Below are 21,094 nucleotides of genomic sequence, written 5' to 3' on the forward strand. Positions count from 1 at the left end.
ACTTTCAGGTGAGAGTCACACATACGGGGAGAAGCCCCTGTTTTGCGGATCCCTCTCTCAAAAGCGGCATTGAGAGAGCTTCCAAACTGCTGCACCAAGGTGTGCTTTGAGAACAGGGTATGTGTTGAACCCTGCTGCTTCACTTGAAGGACTGTGGCGTAGGAGAACCTGTAAGTGTGGAATGATGCCCTCATCCTGACTACATCAGAGGTCCAGAAAATTTTAGGCAGGGACTAACTTGGTTGTTGATGACTAAGGCAGGAAGAAGGGTGCCAATGACATTTAAAAGGAGACTGAAAGAAGTTCTTGTACGTAAGAAATCGCTACAGAAGAGAACAAAACATTCTCTTTAACTGCCGTTAACATTTTTTACACAGGGGTGGTATCTTTTCACCCGAATTGCCCTATAACACCCTGAAAATCTTTTTTGCTGTCTTTTTGGCTGAACCCTGTCCTCCCACTTTTCTGCTTTTTTGTCTTCTGGCTGGAGTGCGCGGCCTCACTGGGAGAGTGAGAAGGTGTTGCAGATGGTCCTCAGTGCCATTAACTTCTGTTGCAAAAGAGCTCCAGCCTGTGTCGGCTGCAGCCACAGTCCCTGTTCCAACCCAGCCATCTCAGAAGCCTCAAAAGAAACGTGTGTGGGATTGTTATGTTCGTTTTTTTGCTCAAGCCTTGCTCAAAGGCTCAAGACTGGGACATAAATCAGTTTGGTTTTCCTCCTCCACTGAATACAGATCGTAACATTACAGCACAACCACTTTTTGTAGTAGGAACCTAACAAAAACCAGATTTTAACATAGTCCCTAGTTCCTTTGAAGGAGGCAGTGTTAGCAATTATGATCTAGACTAGACATTGGTAAGAACTTACCAAATAATTACAGGCTTCCTAAAGCAGTATAGTATGAGTAATTGCAGGTTTAAAAATGTTATTATGAGGAGTAGTTTATACCGAAACTTCATCCTGCTCTTTGAAGCCAGAATCCATAACTCTCATCATGCCACAGCAAATGCTTGTCCTTCTCCACAAAAGAATGTAGACTTGCTTTATTGTACAGCAAATGTTCTGTGGTACATTATTTAAATTAGCATATAATAGAAACCTAATTGCCCACTAGGGCCCAAAGCTTTAGCTGGTGGAGATCAATGTGCTTCCACTGAAGTCAGTGTGGCAATGTTGATTTTCACCCCTTGAGGATCTGGCTCAGCAGCTTGTTTCTATTCCAGGCATTGTTAAAGGAGGTAGTGTGTTTAGAATATTAAACCATGGCATTGTCAGAGATAGTCAACTCAATTTATGTGCAAGCGAAGAGAAATAAAGCGGTAAAACCATTATTTTTATCTGAGGATTTCAATTTACATTGTCGATTATTCATATTGACTGATCTGGTACAACAGGGAAATCACAAGCGTGGGGTCATCTTGTTGTGGTTTTAATTTCCTACGTCTGTAGTTATCTAATCCTCTCAGTGTGAGCAAGCATGATTAGTATTTATTTCTATTCTGTGTGCCAGTGCCCTGGGCCAGGTTCTGTGCTAAATCCAAAGTGACTCTCCTACTTAATTGGCATTAACTTGTGCTGCAGTAATATAAATAAAAACTTGTACTTTCTGCATAAAGCACCCACAACTCCCCAGACAGATTTCTTCTACATGGATGTGCTGCCCTGGGATTAAGGCTTGTGATATATCTGTTTGGTTTTGTGTTTGGTTTTTTTTTTTCACTCAGTTTGGAACTTTTTCTAGCAATGTTTTCCAAATACTACTTTGGGAAACACATATTTGGAAAGAATCTGGCTGCTTGTTAACCATCGAGACGCTACCAGGAGCATTGTTACAGCTGTACCACTGGTTAATAAATTGCTGCTGTAAGAACAACAGCTGGCTGTCTCTCTGGAGAGTCAAGTACCAAAACGAACCATAATTCTTCACTTTGTCAAATGGTTTTTACAATCATTTGGAGTGCTTGCTTAGAGAAGCTTATTTTACTTATGAATGCTCCATTCAGGAATAGGGAAACTTTAGGGCTGAGCTGAGCCAACAGTTCTTGTTTGTGGAGTTTATTTCCTCTCCTTTCCCTTCCATTATTCTCAGACCTCTGGCTGCTCCCCCACTTATCTCTGCTTCTGTTTGTCCCCTGGGAGCTTTGGATAATCCAAGTTATGCTGCAGGTATTCTTCCGAGAGTAGGAATGGGGGAGTTCTGGTTAAACGTTTTGGGTCTTCATCAAGGACGGTACAGTAACTGACTGTCTGTCAGCCTTTTAAAATAGCATAGTGTTAAAATGGTACCAATTTGGACTTGCCTGGCATTCGTTCTTGTCTGTTTTCTGATGTGTGCAGAACACAAGCATAGAAAGAAACATCATCAAGAATGATGGCTAAAGACCGTCTTCAAAGGTTTGAAAAGTTATGTTCGTCATTCTTGGTAAGTTATTGTATGGCTTCATTCAGCTTTGGTTACAAGGTTGTTTTCTTGTCCTGACAAAGTGATGAAGCTTAGCTCATTAAATGGCTTGGATTGTCTTTGCGTAAAATGATTACAGTAATACAGGTGCTGTTTCTATTATTTTCTTCTAACTTTTGTCAAGCCTCCTTTATTTGAGGAAACACAAATCCAATACATTCACTACTTGCCAGCGTCTACCTTGTTGGGTGATTTGGCCATTAGAACCTAGTGTTAACCATGTGAAGCAGGTTGGGGTTTTTCCTTTTAATCTGTTAAATTAATACATTTCTTTAATCTAAATGCATTTAGCAACAGTTGACTCAGTCATTTTATTCTGTAATCTCCTATTCATACTCTACCAAATGCGTGTATTCTGCTTGGTTCTGTGGGACATAGGGTTGTCCTCTCCTTACTGTACTGTCAGACTTGTTTGAAAAAGGTGTCAGTATTCTCTGTTTTGGGTTTTCTTGGTGGCCATTTTGCAATTTTGTGATTTTAATAAACAAAAGTAATAAAATATTAAGGTGTTCATATAAATGTTGATGGTAAGTCAGCACATCAAGTTCCTTTGCTTTCAGCATTGGGTTTTCCAGCTTCAATGTGGGGGCTGTTTTCACTTAAAAACATGGGGACACATAGAACACGTGTGACCAGAGGCGTGCGTCATCCCATGTTGAGGTAAGGAAGCCATCTTACAGCCGAGTGCCTGGGACCAGCATTGTGCTCTCTCTGTTTCAGAGATAACAAACACTAAAATTTTAGAGTCTGGTGGCCAAATGGAAAAACACCGAATGTGACAGCTTTTCTTTTCCCTGAGTGGTAAATCGTGTTAGATAATTCATGATGCAAACTGCTGTTATTTCTAGAGTATGTGAGCCTCTGACGGTACAGCAGATTTTCTTACCTCTGTAGGTTGGATGAAAAGCTGAACAACTTTGAAAGTGGCAAAATACGCCAGTTAGCTACACTGCAGTAGATCAGCTGATGCTTCTTTGCTCGTATCATTTTACTCCCCAGTGTGGTCAGAGTGGTACAGCTCTTAAGCGTTATGCTTTTTGCCTTTTTGTTAGGGAGAAGCAGGATTGCAAAGATAATGGGGGAAGGCACTGGAGCATTCGTGGCAATAATTTCTAAGAGTTAGAGATAAATAAGCAGTCAAAGTTGAAGACTTATCTGGGTGGGGATATTAGCATTTTGAATACTCTCTGCACAGATGCAGTTATCACTTAATTGACTTTACCTTAGGGAACACTAGAAAATAATTTCACAGCCGTAAAGGAAGAACTTCGGCACGTAGTCCGTAATGGCTCTGTTCTGCTGTACAAGAAACCGAGGCTGTTTTACTACCGATGTCACAACGGGGAAGGAGAAGGCCTGCCTCGGATCCGCCGCTACGCGAGCTCGGTTGTGACGGTCGGCATCTTGCCCTTCCCTTCCACGTGTTCTCATGATTACCTTCATTAGCTTGAATCCCAGGTGTCACCTCGCCTCTCTCCTGATACAAGGAGAGAAAGTCACCACCAAGCTGAGGGAGTGGGGCCTGTGGTCTCCAGAGGCTGACTGCTCCCAGGCTAGTCCTTTCCCCAGAAGGGCAGTGGCTGCTGGAGTTGCCATTTCAGCACAAGGCCCCAGCGCGTCACCCACAAGATCAAGTTGCAGCGGTTTGGTCTGTAGGTCTGTCTGCCATGCACACCTTCCTGTCTGAGAGCCGGGGCCTGCTCAGCTGCCCTTTCTTTGAGTTTTGAAGCCGGGCGGAGCTCTGCATTCAGGGCTACAGCGATCTGTGCTACAAACGGGATAATAACGGACGGCTCCCCTGAGAGGCAAGCGCGATGTGCAGCGTGCCCGTGCGCCCGCTGCACGCGTGGCCGCTGACGAAGCTCCCAGCGGCCGGGCGCTCCTGCTTGTGCAGTCGGCCTGGAGCTGGGGAGGCGCGACTCGTTGATCGGATGGAGAGGGCAGGGATGTGGCCACCTCTTTTCCTGTCCCATTCCCCGTGTCGTCAGTGGAGGCGAAGGAACAACGTAGGAATCGGGAGAAGACCAATTTGTTCATTTGGTTTCTAAACTTGCTTTTCAGTCTTGTCAGAAACAAAGAGGGTTGTTTTCAATTTTGGAGGATTTTTGTGGAAAAAGAATTGACTGTGTATTGTTTACAGAAGCTGCAGACCTGTCACTTGCCTTTCTTTGCAGTTAGCAGTCTGGTCTCTGGCAAAGAATACTATGCCTGCATGAATCCAGAGAGTGAATTCTCACAGAGTCCATTACTAGACTGAGATGGGTGTGTGGTGCCTGAGCACCTTCAATTTCTCACCCTCCTGATTTACTGAAGATGGCCACTGTTGTCAGAGTTGTGCAGCTGATGTCATTGACACCCTCAACTCAATGGGGTCTTTTCCTATAGAATAGTCACTCGGTTTGCTTGTAGTCATTATTTTACAATTTGCTATCTAAGCATGTTAGGGTTTTATTGGTATTATTCCTTCAACAGCAATATTGGTTACTCCAGGCATTGTTTAAAAGCTTATTTTTTTGCATTTCTTAGAGAGAGATTTGGCTTAGAGCAAAATCAGTAAGGGGAAAAGAAGTGGGAAATCAAACCCTTCCTTTCCCTTTTCGAACCTGTCGGTTTTCCAACCTCAAATAAGAACGTGAAAGGGGTTTAACAACTTTAAATTGGATTTTGGAATGTCAGATGACTCTAATAGCCTTTGTACACAAATAACAACAGAAGAGCTGATTATTGTTTCTGGGCTCTGCGATGCACTTATGTAATCATTAATCTTGGCACTTCTTTATCTCCAGCAGATTAGGAGGCCACTGTCATTTTGAAGACTGCCATTAAGTAGACTTTGTGTTAGTGTTTAAATACGTGAAGCTTAACTTTAAGCTTCCTTAATGTATGCAATGGAGGTATCCTGTGCGTACAGCATTGCAATAGAGCTGTTGGAGTAAGTTTCAGTCACATATCTGCCGCCACACTCTGACCTCAGACATGGTTTTATGTACAATGTTTGCTAATCAGCATCTGAAGACGCTTTGAAAGCTTTTCAAGTGTAAAGTATTAATATATCTGTTTGAAACAGCAAGCAGACTTGCTTTATCTACTACCTCTCAGTAGGTTTAATCATTGAGAGGCAGGAAATTAAATGCTATGAAATAACTACGCAAAAGAAAGGGTTTAATGAAGGTCATAGCACCTAATCTAATTGTGGCAAAGGAAGAGCTTTTGCTAGACCTTTTCTTTTCACAAGCTTGTAATTTGCTGAAACATTTTTGTGGGCAGCTACTTTTTTTTTCTTTCATGATCTTTGTCACAAAATGAAGATGATTTTCAAACACTGAGGACAGTGTATACAGACATCATGAGGATACAAAGAAGCACAGAAACACAGCCGGGTCCAGGGAGATGGCGTGAGCATCGTTGGTGGGGGACAACGGTGTAATACATTGTCTGAAGAACATGTTGGGGGGAAAAAAACTTTCTCTCTGGTAGGAATGTTTTTGTGACTGTTTGCTGGACTGATGGTGGGTTTATTTTGTTGTAAGCCAGAGCCTATGAAATGCCCATCTACCCTGATATCATCCTGCATGTTCTTCCTCCTGACGCAGTTTTTGGGGACGGGTCATAGCGTTTTCCACTTGTGCCCTTCTAGAAGAGAACATCTGAGGGAGGAGAAAAGCACATGCCTGACTGCAGACAGGTAGAGCTGGCTGTCCTCCCGTGGCTTCCCCCTGGTCCCTGGCCAGCCGGGAGGGCCTGGCCTGCTTCATAGAGATGAAGGACTGTTGTGTAACTTCATGCAAGTCAATAAAGTACTGCTAAGACTACTACAAAGAAAAAAGTTCTATCGCCATGACACTGGAGTGATCCAGTCAGTGGTCGAGGGAAGGGCAAGAGTGTCAGCGTGAAGTACGACAGACATGCCTTGTAAAGCCCGCTGTAGGTGATGGGATACCCTGATGGAAATGCTGCGGGTAGGTAAAAATCATCATTAGCAAGAAGCATGTGTGGCCGTATGTAGTGCAGCGTGTGCTGGTGTCTGTCTCCTATAGACTTATGTGGTAGCAGGGTCTGGCAAGCATGCATGCAACCTATCCAGGTCATCTTGAGCAAGTGGTCAATGTGTGGGGGAGTGTGTAGGTCTTCTCCTCAAAGCAGTATAATTAGGTGGTCGAAGAAGTTGTACAGGTGTTAGGGAAGAGGGATGGCAAAACTATATTCTGCATCAGTTTTTCACTGTCCAGGCTGTCTTCTAGGCAGTTCTTTTAGAAGTGTTGTAGCCTTCCTCTTGATCCCACATATATGCTCATATTTGCTGCCTCTCAGATGGAGTGGGGGCTGAAAGAGAAGCATCTTTCTTGGCGGGGAAAACAAATGTTCAGTAGCATTTTGACCCTGTACTACAAAAAAGGCTGTAAGCTCTCGATAGCATCTGTGCTTTCTAGTGTCTTCAGTGTATCAGGAAACATAGATCAGCTGTAAATCCTTGATTGTTTTTGGACTTCAGTGACATTTGCATTTAAATGGAGGAAACGTAGGTATAATTAATCTGTTTTGTGGCCTCCCCCCACCCTGTGAAGCTACACTGGCTGAGGATGCTGCTTCCCCTGGAGTGTCCCTCAGTTTCATTAATCCTCTAATGACCTCTGAAGAGGACTTATGAAGAGGAGCTGTGACAAAACAAGGCATATACACTAGAAAAGGTGTCAGTGGAAAGCATCCTTGTATAAAAAAAGTGACCCTGTGTCAGCTAGAAGGATGCAGGGTACAGACTTCAGAAGAACATCTTTTGTGAATTTTGAAGGAATCTGGTTGTGGTTTGGTTCTTATGGCCATATATCGCTTAAGGAGTTGCAGAATTCATGCTCAGTATTGACTGCCATGTGAATCCAGAAAGGAGGTGTTGGAGGGAGTTAATAAATGAGTGAGTGCAGCTAAAAGGCTTTTCACAGTTTAGAGTTCTGAAGTTGTTTTTGGTTGTTATTGTTCATCTCTTAGATGAATCATCTGAAAATGAAAATTTAAACTAGACATTTAGAGCGCACCTTTGTGAGAAACTAATGATTCTACTTGGCATCCAGCATCAAAGGAAGCCTTTTTAATGACATCAAATTCATGTGCAGCCAAAAAGAAAAATATCTTAAAAATGCAGATGTAGTCACTTCAGAATGATGGAGTTTCTAGTCTAGGTGAAATACATTTTTTTTTTTCCCCTTCAACTTTTTTCACCTAGAAGTAAATTTAGGTTTTGAGCGGTTTTTCATCACAGTGCAGCTCTTTTGTAAGGGAGTGGCTTCTGCCCCAGCCATGTTTGCCTGGCTTTAACTTAATTGGACAAAGTCCCGTTTCTCAATACACACAGGGATACAGCCTGCAATTTCTGCAGAGGCCAAACCCTTAATACAATTTGTGCAGCCTGGCAAAATGGCACGATAAAACTGAATCATGACAGACCCTTTGTTTAGAGGGACGCTTCCCTTATTGGGTTCCCCCCTGCTTTGTTACCTCTTCTGCATTCATTCCATATTCCTTTTTCCAAACTGCCTGTTGTTATCTCTGGGGAACTAACTATTAAAGTGGAACTTGACTTGGTCAAATAGTAAGTACAAAGGAAAGCGTGTGCATTCTGATAGAGAACATGCGGCGTTCACATGGGTTGCCAGTCGGAGATGACCTTCTAAGCAGCAGTATGAGGAATTACTAACGCTTGATCTGAAAGCTACATGCGTATGAGTAGAACGAAAAACGGCAGCGTTACCCATAGTTAGCTGGTGCCGTGCTCCCATTGATCTAATGTCCCTTCAACGATTCAGGAGCCTGTCACCTTGTTAATGAATTTAGTTGAAATTGTTGATAATTTTGACACTGCAGGTGATTAGCTTTCCCAGGTGGTGGGTTTTTTGGGTTTTGGTTTGTTTTAATCTAGTAACTGTAGTTGTGATTTGATTTGTGCTAGTAGATAGCCTAATGAGACCATTGAACTGACATCTAATTTTGCAAATGGGTAGCACAAATGTATGTAGCTTCTTAACAAAATCAAATGACCCAGGTTTCATATTGTATAAAAGGAAGTCTAAGACTCTCTAAGTACCCTTTCACCACTGTTCTCAAAACCTAGTGCAAGACCCTTCCGTAATGAATGGTAGTGTGCTTTAGCTAGCAACTAAGTTGTTCTCATAATCCTGCATGCGGTAACTATACGCTTTGTAATAGGGACTGAAATTATTGCCTTCCAAGTATTGATGTTTTAAGACAGTTTGCAGCCTATGAAAAATAATTCAAGTAAAGGTTGTTGTGCTGTGATAGTCCTAGCTGACTTCCTGAAGTGGTGCTTAAAATTGATGAGTGGGTGGTCAGTTCTTCTTTGTTTTCCTACTGCAAGCAAACAGAAATGTTGAGATGTTCCCTTAAGCCAGTACATTTAATGAGGGAAAGCAAGGTGGGAGGGCACTGCTGGAATGAACAAATTCCAGTCTTCAGAAGGCCAGGCTCAACACTCACGAGTAGGAAATTTCACATAGAACGGAGGCTCTGTGCATTTAAACTGTGGAGCAAATGTCAGAGGTAATTTAGATTTTCACTCCAAAATGCTACATTATTATAAGACTGACTTTATTAAAATCAAGTCTTTACTAGTTTCTTCCAAAGAATTGGCAAATTGGACAGAAGTACAAATACATTTAAGCTTTTTGGTACAGGTTTCTTTTTGGTGGGAGTGGGGAGAATGCATTTAGTATTGTCCAGCTAGCTCCAGCAAATAAATGTATTCTGAATTATGTTCTCCTGCAAATTTCACTTTCTGTTTTCCTCTCCATTAATACTACAAAATGAAAGACCAACATACAGACGCCAGGAAGGAGAAATCTGTGTAGATTTGCTTTTCCCAGTACCAGAGAAAAATAAGCTGCAAAGACTACGAGAAACCTCGGTGTGATTGAGTGTTACAAGGGCACTTTCCCTGCCTCAAAGCGCACATGTGTCTTGGCCTACCAGCTTACTGCTGCTTTCTTTTTTTAATTTGACAGACAATATGCATTGGTTTGTTCTAGCGGCACAGTGGCATGGTATAGATGGTATCATAGTAGAACTGTGCTTATGCCCATACAGCAGGTGTTCCTTTTCGCAAATGCCCGATGTTAGTGGCTATCTGTAGGAAGAAATTAGGAATGTCAAAACCTGAGCGAGCTCTAGAATCATGTAAAAACATACAGGGTGGCTTGACATAACCACTAGCTTGCTGCTTAATGAATAAATGCAGTAGCAAATCAGAGCAGAAAAAGTCAGTGTTGGCAGCTACTGTGATAATAGCTCGCGTCTATGTTGCTTCTAAAACTTGTGGTTTGTGTAATTTTGTCAAGAACAATGTTTTGTAGCTGTGTAGACAAATAGCAGTCCTATTGTAGAGTTTTGTGGCAACTTTTATCTAAGCAATGCAAAATGCCGGAGGTTGGTTTGTCTGGAGATCTGCTCACTAGTTTCTTGGGTCATAAGACCAAGACCCAAGATTTGGCAGTATGTGCCAGTCACCCAAGATAGCTGGAGATAGAGGTAGAGATAAAGAACGATTATCCCGATTACATAGATAGAGAAAATGAGACACCAACTAGCATCCCCATTCACAGAGCCAATCAGCACTAGAATGAGGATTATAGTATCTATTTCTTGGCATGCAGTTCAGGGCTTTGATTAAAAGTATATTATATTTCATTGGAGAGTCACATGACTGCAGTGCCAGTGTGTTTTCCTTTCTTGTGAAAAACTGTTTTTCTGAATTGCTTAATTTCACAAGAATTACATTTAGCCTAGTCTTCAAATTAATCATACTGCAAACTGTGCTCATCATAGCCAATATAACTACTATTAATTTTCAGCCAGAGGAGAAGAGGGGACTAAAATGGTTAAATGTTTTTTCATAAGCACCTGAGCCACCAAGAATGAAAGTGAGAAGTCAGAATATTATGGGACAAAACTGGTGTGTTATGCAATTTGGAAGTCTCTTCTGACCATATTGAAATATTAGATGACTACTTCAAATTCTTTAGCGTTGAAATGCATAGGACATTGCATAGCAGAACTTTTCCCTTTGTTCTTTCTCTGTTCTTGTGCTTTACCACTAAGTTTGGTTACTGTGTCTTGGTACTGTGCCTGTGTGTTATGTGTAGTGAATGAATCTACTCCTCCACTATAGAAAGATAAAATTTGTATTCAGAATCGGTGCTTCAGTTTTTCTTGGTTTTATCTTCTCCTTAATAGAGTTAGTATCATTTTTCTCCATCTTGCTACAGTGTACGTCAGTGTGTATTTCAGCCGTCTTCATGATTTGTGTTTGGTTTAAGTTCATGGAAGTAGTAACAAAGCTGGAGCTTTCATAACTTCCTAGACTTCACAAACTGGGAAGATGTTAGTTGTATGCCCCGGGAAGTAACGAGAGGTTGATTCTCCAAAGAACTGCTTTTCTGTGCTCCTGGACAACTCAACACATCTGGATGCGGCAGTCCTGATTATTTTGAGCCGAGGCTTGTAGGTCAGCGGTTTGATATTTTGGTCTGTGGTATGGTTTCATAATATGATCAGAGTCCCAAGCTAGAGTTGTCTCTGTCTCTACCTGTCATTCCTTCAACGAGGGAAATCAAATCATCTCACCTTCAGCTGCAAACTAGATTGCTGATCTTCTTTCCTCAAAAATACAAGAGGAAGTATGTCTTAAGTTGCATGCTGATACAAATGTTGAGATACCAAGTGGCATTGCTGGGTCAAAAAAGAATGAGAATATTTCTGCATGGATAAAGCCAAGACAGTGGAGAGGTAGGAGACTGTCATACAAAAGGAAACCAAAAATCACTTAGTGTTGCACACATGACTGAGAGGGAGCAAACATCATCTCTCCAAGGTCCTCTGAAAACCCTGAATCTGTTTTTAGCTTGTTTGTGCTCTTGCAGAAGTCCTAGATTGTTTGTGTTAGGATTTCTTTTTGTTTTGATTTTTCTTTATGAGAATTAAGAATGTTATGATGGTCTATTAAGGTTTTTCACTAATTTTCTATTTGACTATAACATTAAAAATATACATAGAGACCTCACTACAACAACTTCACAGAAACAGTTTTGCCTGTTAGAGAATCCAAACTATTTTCCATATAGCCTTCTTTCATTAGGTGTGCAAGTGCCTTTGTTGAAGCCGGTGCTTCATGTAACAGAAGGGCTTTAGTTGGTCAAATTAAAATCTGTGTAAGTAAAATTTCTTGGCTTAAAGTAAAATAATAAACGTAAATGTTGGTGATCCTGGCATGAAAATAGGAGCTGTTACTGCACTGTTCCCTTCGATGTCTCCAATCAGTAACAGAGGTTGAAAGAATTTAGATTTATTCCTAAAAGTCAGTATTGCAAGCCCCAAAAGTGCTCAGGTTGTTCCATACTGTTTACCGTGCATCCCCTTTAATACTCTGAAGCCAAATGTTTTTAGTGTTATGGACTGCTGCATAGTATCAAGTGACCTACTAAGAGGGATCCAGCTGTGTTCAGACCCAAAGATCAAGTCTTGGCATTGCAGCATTTCTGCCTTGTGTGTTTGAGGTGTTGCGCATACTTTACTTTTAATTAATACTGTGATGGCCATGTTCGTTTCTACTCCACCCATCACACCCACAGACTTCAAAGGATTTGTACCAGCGTAACCTCAGTATTTATTTTATTACTAGTGTGATTTCCTAAGGAAACAAGGCTTGGAGAGGTTGTTTGTGTTTGTCTGGTTTTCTGCCCATCACCCCAATCCTCCTCATTTCCAAAACCATTTCAGCCAAGCTGGAGAGCATCAGCAGTCCCAAAGATGTGTTCCTACATGTTTCATGAAAATTGAAAAACATACCCAGAAGGATACCCAACTAATACTGCGCTGAGGGGTGCTGCACAGCCTGAGCTCAGCTATAGATAGGAGAACCTGTAAAGGAGAGAAAGGCGCAAGGAATGTCCCATGTGCTGGGAAGGCTTCTGATGGAATTTCAACCTTCCTGGACCCCAGAAAATCCAGCCATGAGACACACATCTCTAGGATACCAGGCTTTGTTAGTTCTTCTCGGGAGCTACTTTTTACTAGCCCTGTCAGTGCAATCTCCGGCTGGCCTGCTCGTGGCCAGAATGCCGTTATGGTAGGGATTGTATGTAGAATAAAGAAACCTTTCACACAAGGAGTGGGCAGGTAAATTCCATCAGCTCTTGATCAACACACTTACTGTGTGTTCTAAAAATGCCGTCACCCTTAGAAGTACAGTGGCGTTACGTATTTTAATATATATGAGTGGACAGATGGTCACTTAACATAGTACATTAATGGAATGGGCAGAGCTGTGCTGCCACTAGCTTTCAGTTCAGTGGAGTTGCAGCATTTGTAAGCTGCAGGTGTTCGGAGGCAAGCAATTTGCAGCCAGCTCAAATTACTTAGGGTACATGACAGAGCAAATTATTCAGGTAATGAAGCTGAAAATGCAGGAAGATTTGAATATTATATAGTAAAATCATTCCTTGTTAATTCAGTTTGTGATCAGATACTATGTTGCTTTAAATACCACATTACATGCAGTACCCTTGTTTGAGTCAATGAATATGTATGAATATGTCAGTGAATATGTATATTCCTAATTTAATCAATATACTTACGAAGAGCACTAGCAGTGATGTCTGGCAGAAACTGCATCCCTTTTAGAAGCAGGTTAGCCCAATTTGTATGTGTATCATATTTATTTCAAAGCCCTTCTGAATTAGCTGCGGAATTGTACATACCCAGTCAAGTGGGGGACAGGCGAGCCACGTTCAGGGAAAGGAATTTAAGCCCTTCTTACAGTCCAAGAAGGCATAACTTCTTAAGCAGTACCCTGAGACCCAGGGGATCCCAGCTGCAGTCCTGGCTGTTGTACATACCCCACGTCTAGCCTCGAGGGAAGTCCTCAGTTCAGCTAGCAATTTCGGTTAGGGTGCCTTCCCCAGAAAGCCAGTGCGTCGGAGAAGGACGCTCAGTGTCCGCAGAGGTTTTAACAAATAGAGACCGGTCTGGCAGACTAACCAGTATGTGCTTAAGTCCATCTCTACTGAGTGAAAAAGGAATGTGTATACCTGGAATTTCTTGATATTGCTGCCTTGAGAGCTGAAGGGTGGGAGCTGTGATGGGGAACTCCAGAGAAGTGCATGCTCTTACCTCAGCGGTACCGGTGTGCGCAGGTGATTGGGACCCTGTGTACCACAGGAGGGGAAGAGAGCGCTTCCTACACAGGTTTTCCTGTCCAGAAAATGCTAATTTTTGAATTCAGAAATAGTAAGAGGCAGTAGCAGTCACCTGACTTTCACCTTCTAAAAGTTATGCGTGTAATTAAGGTACTGTTTAATTCCTTCTCTGGTGAGTGAAGAGGAGGCATCTCCACTCAGGGGTTCATCTTGCTTAGTCTTGGATAAGATGAATCATGCCCCTTCTCCCTCTTTCCTTCTCGCTTTCTCATTCTCTCTCCTTCTTAAGGTAATTAGCTAAACTTCAGCTTATTACCCAACTTTCAAGATAGCTCAGGTCAGCTAGGTGAATCACACCTAAGAGGCAGGTGTGGGGACCAAGTTTTGCTTCCGTTGAAGAGCCCTTCCCAGTATACCAAATCTGAGGTTTATGAAACTTGTTGCGAATTGGAAAAAACAACATGATCTGATCTGTGTGAATGTATGATTTTAAAATACACTTTTAAAACTGTGTAAGCAGGAGGAGGAATGGGAAAATCCTTTTTTTACCCCAAGACAATTAATGGACTGGAAACGAACACTTCATTCAGACACACTAATGGGGAGGAAACAACTTCTGTCTTTGGGAAATGTTTTCTTTTGAAAAACGTTTTCTTCAGGGCGGACTGGCAATATGCTTTCCTGGGTTGAAGCTCAATGTGTTTCCACTTGAATGGCAGAACTGGGGAGAAAGATGCCCCATGCTTTACTTGGCTATACAGGTTCTTGTCCTGATTGGAGTCTGCCCAAGGAGCTAGAAAGGAAGAAACTAAAGATTATGATATGCTTGTACAGAGCATTTCCTTACAGATGCAGAATTAGATTTCTTTCCTCCGCTACTGCTCAAACGGGACAAGGAATAAAGCAGTGGGAATTAACAAAGAGGGAGAGGGTTGGTTGTGGGAGGGAGCTTGAAAAAGGCAGGCAAGCCCAGTGAAACTGTTCCAGATTTGGGGACAGAAGTGAAGTCTGGAGTAGGAGAGAGTAAGGCGTATTCTTCTGTGCCGGTTGCCAACGAAAGATGTCGTTTAGCGCTCTCTCTGCTTGTCTGGTAGGCATGTTCACTAGGAACTAGGTGGAGGCAATCGTGTGATTTAAGCATACCTGAGCTACTTCAGACAATTGCCAAGTGAAGACACAGTGGACGGAGGAAGAAGTGGGGTTCAGGAGAAAAACACGGGCTTTTTTCCCCTGTGATAACTTGGGCTCAAGTTCCGGTTCTGCCTGATTTTGAGCAAAGCAAAGAGTCAGCACTCTATTTTCCTGCTGTAAAATGAAGATCATATGACGTTACGGCAGCAGGAAGATTACCAGACATTCCAGTGATAGGAATAGCTACATTTGAAGGCGCATATCCTGAGAGATCTTAGTGAATGTCAGATGCCCTGTCCTATGGAGACGAGTTTGCCCCGTGTTTGACATCAGTTTGTAATGATTCCTACCTCTGGCCCTTGACGGTCACGTCTCTCGGGAGCCGTTTCTGGAGTAACTGGTTCGATGCTTGCGGTGGGTCTCTGTGCTTGAGCTTGGATTTGTTGCTCTTGGTGGTTTGTTTGGGCTTTTATTCCCATTCATTGCTGCCTTTGGCACAGGACACCCGTGGTAGTATTCTGCAGCAGTGTTATTTCAGGGTGTGAAAGATTCTTAGGCCTTTAATCTGGGAACACAAACTACATCTGTCACCTGGGTATCTGTAGCGGTTTCCAAGCAACCACAAGAGTTTATTTTTTTTCTGCAATTCATATTTAAGAAATAATTTGCTCATGCATGAACCAGAATCAGCCTGAGCACCACCCCAGGAGACAGAAATTGTAAACTGTAATTTAGGCTAATTCTAGTCTAAAGCATGAATTAGAGTATTTTATATAATCTTGGAAAATATACCATATAAATATATGTAAGCACAGAACAGGTACAATTAATGTGAGCACAGTAGGAAGCTTTAAGTAACTCTGGGAATGTGAGAAACCAAGTTGGAACATATTCTTGACATGTAAAAATATTTCCCACCTGCCTTGTTTGCATAAGAACAAGGTTTTAGCAAGTACATATTTGCATGTCAAAGTTAAAAGCGGGGAAAATATTTTCACCCTCGTAAGAAAAATGCATAATCTTGGCACAGGCAATTTGCATTTAGTAAGTTTAAAGTATCGACCTCCTTTCATGCTGCATGGAAAGTGTATGAACTTGCGACAGGGATTCCATTTCAGTGAGTTGATTTGCGAAGGCAGCCACGTGGAGCGGTAGTTGATCTGATGTCTTTCCGTGCATTAATTTGTAATACAATTGGTTGTGGCAGTCCCGAGCGATTTATGCTTCTGAGTTTCTTCCCACTGTCCTGTATCTCAGAGTGAAACAATAAGCTGAAGTTTTAAGTGCTGCGTGCTTAATTAAGTACCTTGAAGATGTAGTAAATTCGAGGAAATCTGGAATTCTAAAAACGTATCTGATTTGGTAGTGCTGCTCGTAGACACAGTGGTTGGCAAATGCTGGCAGAGCTGGAGCCTGTGAATCTGTGGAGATTCTCTCTAACAGTAAAGCACCCTGGAAAATGCGTTTGGGACTAATTATGGCACCTTTTACGCTATTAGTAACCTAGCTTTAGGCCGTCGCTTTGAAGGCGTGTTACATTCCTTCAGAAACACTCTGCAAATGTCCTGTTGCTTAAGAAATAGGGATTGCGTGGACAGGCTTCGTGGGTGATTTAACTAATCTGCTGGAGATTGTAGATAAACAAGATCCAATTTTATCGTACCTACTCAAAATAAGGCAGTAATTATGTATATAAAAGTGAAATGTAAAAAATACATTGCCATGTAGCTGTTGAGATAAGCCTTGTCACTAGCCTGCCAAAGGAGTTGGAGAAGGCTGCTGACTCACTGTAGCAGAATAGAAAGATAATCATATATTGAAAAGGCACAACTGGGGGATCGGGAGATGTATTCCGGAATTTGCCCGCAGGATTGCTGCTGAATTTGAACTGCACGTTATACAAATCTGGAGCTTCTGTCAACTTCAGTCTGTGCAAGTTGTTGCTGTGAAGTGGGGCTATGCTACCCTTCCTGCCAGCAGCTTTTTGTTCGTAAGCATGTGAGACACTGGCAATAATTAATGTAACACATTAACAAAATGGCATACACTTTATTTTTCCCTTTTATTAGTTCACTTCCTGCTCCATTGTGCTTAGTGTGTTAAGTGGAGAGCAAAGTGAAATTAAAACAGTTTTTGTAGGACTGCAGGGAAGAAGGGTTTCCTTTCTTCAGTGTCCTAAACAGACCTTTTAATTTCAGCCTATCGTTTTGTTGCTGCAGGGAAGGTGGGGGATTAAAGGTCAAGAACATGAGGATCCTTATGATGGAAGCAGATGCAAGTGGTGTCCTGCAGTATGAAAATATTTTGGAAGCTGCTGATACGGAACTGTCGGGAAAACAGCAATGTAGTCCTGTAGCTGCTGGGCACTGCTTTCCTCAAGCAGAGCATTTTAGCTGCCATTAGGTTCCTGGGAGCAAATGGGTACTATGCAGGTACTACTCAGCTGCTCCGAGCATTGCATTTGGTGTCATCTGGAGAATATTTTGAAGGGGAGTTGTAGCACAGCCAGTGCCGTGCTAAAAGTCTGCTGGTCTTCTAGTTTATCGTTATCTTACAGTTTTGGCCCAATCCTGTAAGGGATTGCTTTTTTGAAAGCACTGTTAAGAGCACAACTGAAGTTAAGCAAATGCATTGTAAGACAGTACTCGATGCGGTTTTGTTTCTTGTCACGGTCTGGATAGCCATAAACTTCACGAAATAAAAGCTCTCTGAAACAGTGGAGCATCTTGTTCCTCACGGGAGATTAACAGCACTTCTGATTGTTAATATATCGCAGCTAGAGACACAGCAAGAGTGGTGTTTGTGCTCCTGTTCGGACTGAGCCGGTTCAGGAAAACTAATGTAGCCTGATCCAAACACCACTGCGGAAGAGAAAGTGCTTTCTTGGGATTTTTTGGGTTATCTACCTAATGCGTACGGTCTGTGTTTGTGTAAGCACATGCAAGTAAAACGTGGACTGTGGGTCTTGATACTGTAAAGCGCTGCCTCAGGACGGGCTTATCCAGAAATTACTGCAGCCGTATACTCCAAAAGCAGTTGCAGAGGTATTCCTGAGCATACAGAAGTCCCTTCTTATTAAGTCCATGTATTCAGATGGGAAGCTGCTGTGATACAGAGATAACATGCGGAGAGTGTCGTCACACACTAAACTGAATGCAGTAGGTATGTTTTACACGTGTGAAGTTTAATTTAAAAAATCGGGGCTTTCATACCACATCTCTCTATGACATTTTCCGACACCTCTGTTTTTTTGTAAGATGACCAGAGCAATACTGCTGTATTTTTCTCCCTCGTTTGTTCTGTGGTAGCTAATATACGAATACATACTGATAATTCACTTCCAATTCGGGTATGTGAATTTTGGATGTCTTGTGTCAACTGTAGTTGCTATTTACCTTGTTACTTCTCTTCCGGACTGGCCAGTGGTGTGAAGTGGATGGCATGGAGGTGACCCCTCTGGTGAAGGGGGTGCATTCGTTTTCAGGCAGGATGAACTTCAAAATTACCTTTTACGATCTCACAGGAATAAGATTGGAAGAAACCTTTCAAGCGTCGTCTTAGCTCTTTGGCCAAAATGTGGACTCTCCTGTTCTTTTCGGCCTTGGAATGCTGATTCTGGCTTTCTTGTGGGTTCTTAAAACACCTTCTCAAATGACCCATTTTAATAACCCAAAAGCTATTATATAATGAGCAGCCATAATTTAGTCCAAAGCTCTAGGGGACCCTTGCAGTTCAGCAATGAATAGTTAATGCAGTATAATGTTTAGCAGGTTATTAGTTTTCACTGTACAAACGCTGATCAGGGAATGCTTTTATAAGGTGTTTAAAAGAAAATGTAATTAACTGGTTGTGTGCTTCTGTTGCAGCTCAAATTGAAATTATTCCATGCAAGATCTGTGGAGACAAATCATCAGGAATCCATTATGGTGTCATTACATGTGAAGGCTGCAAGGTAAGCTTCCAAAATACTAAGTCTTAAAAAGACATTTAGCCTTTTGATAGTGATTATTTTCCTTCCTTTTTTAAAGAGCAAGCACTGCACCAATATTGGATTGGTGGATTCCATTTCAAAGAATATGAAATCAATTGGAGATTCTCAAGTACTGGTTTTATTTGTCTTTTAAATAGATGGGTTTTGTCACATGCACACACACATTTCAGGACAAGCTTCAAAAATCATGCAGTTGTGCCATAAACTGTCTCTCTGTGAATAAGCCAAAGGGGTGCAGAAAGATGACCCACTTCTAGCATACCACAAAGAATGTCTTCTGTGGATTCACTTGAGAGGGTGTTTGTGGCTTTCTTGACTCTCCCTCTCCATTTTTGCTTTGTAAATTGCTAGGAAGCTGTGTTGAAATACCTGAGAGCTCTCTGACTCTCAGTTTTTGTTTGTAATCTGCTGCAGTTACAAATCTATTCTGTTTGGTATGGAAGCTGATGTTGCACAAATAGCACATGCTACTGGTGTTAAGCATACTCAGGCCTTCCTGGAAGCAGTGCCTGTTCCTTGCAGTGCAGCCGTTGCTGTGTAAGGTTTAGGCTTTGGATTTTTTCCTGGTTTTGCACCTTCAGTAACGCTAGTAGCTGAAGTGAAGAAGGATTACACTAGAAGTATTTATATTTTGCTTAGTTTGTCTCTCACAACCAAGAATTAAATCAGACAAGGCTAACAGTAGGCCAGAGTGCTGTGAAGCTAATGGCTCCTTTTTATCACTAGTGCAGAGTTACAGCGCGAGCTTGGGAATGGCACAGTGTGCACAGCCGTGCTCTAGCTTGTTGCTGCCTTCGTGTATGTGCGTGTTGCAATCCCTCGCTGATACGTTTTGCACTGTTAATCTACACTTCAGGTGTGAAGAAGTTATGACAGCTTTTAGTCTGTTCTCCTGACCTGCTTGATACTACCACCCGTCCTCAGAAAGTAACTTCCTTGCTTTCACATTTTAGAGATTTGTGTTTTTTCAAGGAAGATCTTTGTGCTTTCATTAACATGATCTCTCAGTCTCACGGAAGTATGGGTAAAAAGGAAGGGGGGAAAAAAAAAATCTAGGAAGGTTAGAATGCTACAAACAGCACCTTCTGCCCTTTGTAACTGCTGTGCTATGGGAAATGCAAGAAACGCACTAAAAAAGCATTGATAGTAAAGTGATTACTTTTCTCAGCTTTGTGGTTGAGCAGCATTTATCAAATTTCAGCTGTGTGAAGTGGCAGACATTTGCAGTGAGAATTCTGCTGTACAGCTATTTTGTCAGAGAGTATCAAGTTATGTTCAAGGTCCGAGACCTCTTTAATCCTTAACTGGTCTGGGACCGGTGTACCTGAGAGGCTGCCTCAAGATCCCCGACGAACATCATTGTCAACAGGCCGAGGTTAGCATAATGCTGACGCTTGTCTACGCGGAAAACAGGCCTTTCTCAGCATGGCTGGCTGCAAACAGGAACAGGCTGCCAAAGGAAAGCAGAGTTGCGAGCCCTGTTATCTTTTGCTTCATCTTCACGCGGTTCTTTGGCCTTGCCTTCCTCAGTCCTGTACGTGAGAAAAGCCCCCACCAAAAGCAGCGGGGCTGCTGCATGCAGAAGGAAGCAACAGAGCGCACCGTGCTCGCAGTCACGTTGGTGCGTAGCGGGCGGGTAAGCGACAGACGTACCCATCGAGCATTGCTCCGTCAGAGTGACTGCACTTCCCCGGGAATAAATGCAAACGTGCCTCATGCGGAGAGAAGTCCTTTGCGTGCCTCCAGCAGTCAGGAGGACAGGTGCTAGCCCGACAGTCAGAACTGCGTGTGCGCTGCCTCACGTTTTAGAACAAATCGTTTTCCTCTGAACTCTGTATAAATCGAGTTCTCTGGGAGCTCTGTGCAATCCTCGGTCTGCTTCCGAGAACCCACCAGAACGCTCAACTGGTGGGAAAAGGCAGAAGGGAAGGCAAGCAGGCAAGTATATGCTCAGCATGCTGAAACCCATTTGAACCTTGAGAGCAGAGGGTGCATGAATAAATAAGACAGTGGCCCAATGAATGAGGTTAGGCATTTTCCCCTTCTCGTGGAGTAGCAGAATAAAGTTTTCTAATCGTACAATTTCAGGCAGAATTCTAAAGCCAATGGATATCAACTTAGTTATTTCCCTTTCAGGAGGGAACTAAGTCTGAAGCTCGCTCTTCTTTAGTGCCAGAGCCCAGATGACCTGCGAGTAGTGACGGACAGGGGAGTGCTAACGGACACAAGTCACAGGAGGAGTTTAAGTGATCACGGCCTGGACAGTATTTAAAATGCCCTGTTGTAGCAGACTGATTTTGTTTGTGCTACGC

At 42.5% G+C, this 21,094-nt stretch overlaps 1 protein-coding gene across 1 annotated transcript in view; it reads left to right on the forward strand.

The window, feature by feature from the left end:
• Positions 1-4,276: 4,276 nt before the first annotated feature.
• Positions 4,277-21,094, forward strand: part of LOC104619061 (nuclear receptor ROR-alpha-like) — a gene marked incomplete at its 3' end in the record, with an annotated part of 24,652 nt that continues 7,834 nt past the window's right edge. The window contains exons 1-3 of the mRNA XM_010284831.1: positions 4,277-4,468; positions 18,100-18,140; positions 18,611-18,743. Coding sequence (XP_010283133.1) covers positions 4,277-4,468; positions 18,100-18,140; positions 18,611-18,743 — 366 coding nt within the window. The remainder of the gene's footprint in view (positions 4,469-18,099; positions 18,141-18,610; positions 18,744-21,094) is intronic.

Source organism: Phaethon lepturus, unplaced genomic scaffold (genome assembly GCF_000687285.1).
Source record: "Phaethon lepturus isolate BGI_N335 unplaced genomic scaffold, ASM68728v1 scaffold2904, whole genome shotgun sequence".
NCBI classification, from domain to species: domain Eukaryota; kingdom Metazoa; phylum Chordata; class Aves; order Phaethontiformes; family Phaethontidae; genus Phaethon; species Phaethon lepturus.